This window comes from Patiria miniata, unplaced genomic scaffold (assembly GCF_015706575.1).
Source record: "Patiria miniata isolate m_02_andy unplaced genomic scaffold, ASM1570657v1 HiC_scaffold_7, whole genome shotgun sequence".
Classification (NCBI taxonomy): Eukaryota; Metazoa; Echinodermata; class Asteroidea; order Valvatida; family Asterinidae; genus Patiria; species Patiria miniata.
In genome coordinates, this window is record NW_024037074.1 from 1,164,734 (window position 1) to 1,168,972 (window position 4,239).

The window sequence follows — 4,239 nt, forward strand, 5'->3', positions numbered from 1 at the left end:
TTGAAGTATGGCGAGTGACGCCAATATTGCGGAGGACGATATGAGGGTAAATTTAAGTAAATACTAAAGAGTAAGTAGCATCCTCCTATATGCCTTCTATATGTCCGCCATGCTTCGAAATCGCTAATGGAACTATGAAAAACATGTGATTAAAGATATGAAAGATTATGACATATTTTTATCGGGAGATCGCAAAAACGACTGTCGTTGACTCTAAAATAGGACTTCTCCCTAAAACTCTGAAATAAGTGTTAAGAAGCCGTGCTTGTCAGCAATACAGGTGGAACTTCTGATGAAGTAGGCTATAGTTAATACTAAAACAAACAAATCAAGCATTCTCCTTTCTTTCATGAAAGTGTTATTTTATAAGGTAGACTTTCCCAACTATGCATAGGAAGACAACCAATATTCACAATTTAATTTAGTTCAATACACAATCACATTGCGACGAAACTCATCCGTTGTTTGAACATACCAGCAGAAAATCGGTTGACAAACCGGCGGGAAGAAGAATTAGGCCTATGTCAATGACAAGTACAGGTTGGTTTGTGGTAATGACCATGCGCGTGCGTGGTTTGACAGCACTGAATGATCAAATGGTGCGGCGCCAATAAACACTTCGGGCTCGTTGTGCTGGTATAATAATTCCTGCCTAGTAGCTGGCTTTATGACATACGTTTCTCTGTATCCCGCCATAAAAGACGGATTCCTCTTATAATATGCTGTATTTAGTCCACTCCTGCAGTCATTAATTGCATTTGTATTGGAGACTAAGCAAGATGGAAGAGGACGTGCGGGTGAATATGACTAGCGAGTGTAGCAGCTTGCCATCATGGAACCTGACTTCGCGGGAGGATGCGAGAATATACCTCCTTGACGATAGCACCAGCACGACAATGCTGACCGTTCTTTTCACCATCCTAGCCGTCGGCATCCCGGGCAATCTTGCCTTTCTCTTCGTAGTGGCTCGTGTGCCGTACATGCGGACCACCACCAATGTCTACCTGTCTAGCCTGGCCGTGGCCGACCTCATGTTCCTGATCAGCAGCATAGTGCAGTACAGCTTCTATCTTACGAAGCCCGTCCGCAGTCACCTACCCACTGCCTCCACCATGGGCTGTGTAGGCGCCTTCTTCCCCCAGTACGTCACCTATTTCGCCTCCATCTCCATGGTGAGCCTGGTCACTCACGAGCAATACAACGCCATCTGTAAGCCGTTCCTCAACCACGGACAGCAGGGCGGCACGAGGATGAAGCAGAGCTTCAAGTTGGCAGTCGGTAGCTGGCTGGTGGCCTTTGGCCTGGCTGGTGTAGTTACGGTGCGATACGCGAATCTCTTTAGATTCTGCGCGATCTGGCCGGATGAGGAACCTTACCACGACCTACCGGTCCAGTTGGGATACTGTGTGGCCGTCAGTCGCTGGGGACTGATTGTCGGTCATGTCTTAGAATCCATCGTCCTCATCATCGCGATGATTACTAATGCAATCATGTACAGCCTGATCATCATCAATCTCAATACCAGAGTAAAACGCAAGCGTGAGCAGAACCCAGTCACGCGCTCGTCATCAGTCCGCACCCAGCAAGCTCGTCATATCCGTAACCAAGTAGCCCGAATGCTGATTATCAAATGTGCCGTGTTCTTTCTCTGCCAGGCGCCCTTCATCGCCTTATGCCTAGGCTTCCTCGTGGAGAATCTAGCCGGGGTCCCGCATGACGTCACGCACCGGAAGTTGGTGCTCGCCCTCACCGTCAGTCACGTGTTTGTGCTTTTGAATTCGGCGGTCAATCCGATCATCTACAACGTGACGAGCAGCCATTACAGACGAGCCTTTGTGAAAGTCTTCTTCCGTTCAAGACACAGAGCTGAACGACTGAACAACATTGATGTTGAAGAACCCAAGAATTACGTAGCTGTAACAGCACAGTGACCATGAACTCCAACATGAGTAACGAACCTTTGGGTGGGGAGGGTACGTGTCTTTTAAGTCCAGGGTGTATGGTTGATGGTTGGATACCCCTCGTACATGTAAGTTCTAATTCTTTCCCTGTTCCCTTTCTCCCCGCATATATCGGCTTGCCATTGATCCCCTCCCATTTATGTGCCACAGGCTTTTTGTCATTATACGTATAATTCCATCAATCCAGATGTTTTATTTATTTACTTATTTATTTATTTATTTATTCGAGGCCCAAATTTGTTTGTTTTATTTGTGGTTTGTACTCTTTGAAGGTTTGCATGGTTGAAAAAGATACTAAGACAAGATAAGTTTGCGGTAGCACCATGTGAATAAATCTCTTTTGTGAGTATGTTTGGTTCTGAAGAGAGCCCATAGGCGTAGCCAGCGGGGGGTAAGGGGGGTATTTACCCCCCCCCCCCCAATATTTTGAAAAGACTGTCCTTTTCCATTCAAATGCCCTTTTTTTCACCAGCGCTTACCCCCCCCCCCCCAATATTTGTAAAGAGCGTCCTTTTTTTCTTAACAAGTGCCCCTTTTTTTCTTAACAAGTGCCCTTTTTTCCAAAAAAGTGCGACTTTTCCCGAAAAATTGCCCTGTAAAAAAAATTATTGTGCCCTTTTTTGTTCCATCGGCCGTTACGGCTGCCTTTTTTGAATGCCGCGCATTCACATGGTGCTACCGCAAACTTATCTTGTCTTAGTTTGTACTCTTGTCAGTTTTTTTCATATTGTTATGTCTATTGTACAATGTGTGTGTTTTTATGGTCTTAATGAGTTTTTTTTTATGTGAATGTGCAGAACGAGGAGAAAAGTTTCATGTTTTACATTATGAGAATAAATTGAATTGAATTGAATTGAATTGATTGTCAACCACGAATCTCCTGTTGAAACGAATTTGCTGTGTGTAAGTAAGGGCTGTATTTACTCATAGACCAAAATCTAGGCTATTATTGTTGCGGCAAACTGTCCTGCTAAGGAACATTAATTACGAATCATATTATTGGATTTGATAACATGAAAAGTTTACTTCCTACACAGTGGGGACAAGACTGTTCCCTGCTCTGAAGCATGTCTTCGTTGATCAGGGTTTTGAAGGGTTTGAGTATGGAAAAAAAAGAATTACTGAAATGATCCATGCCATCAGCATTATGCATGTTTTACGAAAAGAAACCATTTTTATAGCTGTTTCATGGAATGCCACTGGAAGCTACTGAGCTGAGTAAGAATTACAGATTACACACAGGCATTCAAATACAATGAGATTTTAATAATTAAAATCAAGGCTCAAATGTTATTTTTATTGTCAGATTTTGCGTTTTGAATATGAGGCACAAGTCAACTCTTTTTCTGCTGAAATATTGATGGCGATTTTTGTATGTTTTCCATTGCCAGTACTTGTTCTTTTATCGGGGTGAGAAAACGTCCATGGATGTTTCACTGCACTCAATGGGTATATTCATCAGCTCGTAGAATAGTGGTGGACAGCTTTTGTGATTTTTCTATTGAAATAGACTAACTTGTGAAATTCAATGGCGGATCCAGGGGGGGGGGCCAAAGGGGGCCATGCCCCCCCCCCCCAAAAAAAGAAAACGAAACCAATTTTTTTTTTTTATGTGACATCGCAATAAAGGCAGGCAATGAGTACACCACCATCTTTTCCTCAAAAAAACATTGGTTAAAGTGGTCAGAAATTGCCTCAGATCGCACCACAGAGCATCTAGAATCCAAAAAATTTTCGGGGCCCTTAAGCGGGCCCCGAACCCCACGCCGTAATTTTTTTGACCCACTTTTTTGGGGGGACCATATTTTTTTTAGCCCCCCCCAAAAAAATTGTGTTCTGGATCCGCCCTTGTCGGGAATAGAGTATGAACATTACGTAAAATGTTCACAGTTAAAAGTACGTTCTTTATCCCTGTTTTTTTTATGAAATGGAGCGAGCCAAATACTTCAAAATATTATTATTATTTTTTTCAAATTCGGTCACTTTTTCTTTTTAACTCACCCTGTGTTGGGAATTTTCCTTTAGGCCTACTCCTCTCCAATATTATGGGCCCGAAAGGAATATAGTTGTTTTATGTGCCTCTTGATCTTGCAGTATGCCGCACAAGTCTAACTATGTGTTCTATTTTAACATTGATTATGCATTGAATAGTTAAATTTACCCCGCTCCCAAATAAATACGTCACTATGCCCCCTCATATAGTAAGGAATTACAGAATTAAAGAGTAAGCGCATGATACACCTGATTTATAAATGCATACTGGCGTTGTGGAAAACTT

General features: G+C 42.8%; 1 protein-coding gene across 1 annotated transcript; it reads left to right on the forward strand.

Moving 5' to 3' along the window:
• Positions 1 to 779: 779 nt before the first annotated feature.
• LOC119718774 (thyrotropin-releasing hormone receptor-like) lies at positions 780 to 1,931 on the forward strand. The gene has a single exon (XM_038188190.1). It carries the CDS (start codon positions 780 to 782, stop codon positions 1,929 to 1,931), a length of 1,152 nt encoding a protein of 383 aa, XP_038044118.1.
• Positions 1,932 to 4,239: the final 2,308 nt, after the last annotated feature.

Bases quoted from the DNA above. Each gene is read 5' to 3' on its own strand.
- LOC119718774 (XM_038188190.1), top strand. From the start codon at position 780: ATGGAAGAGGACGTGCGGGTGAATATGACTAGCGAGTGTAGCAGCTTG.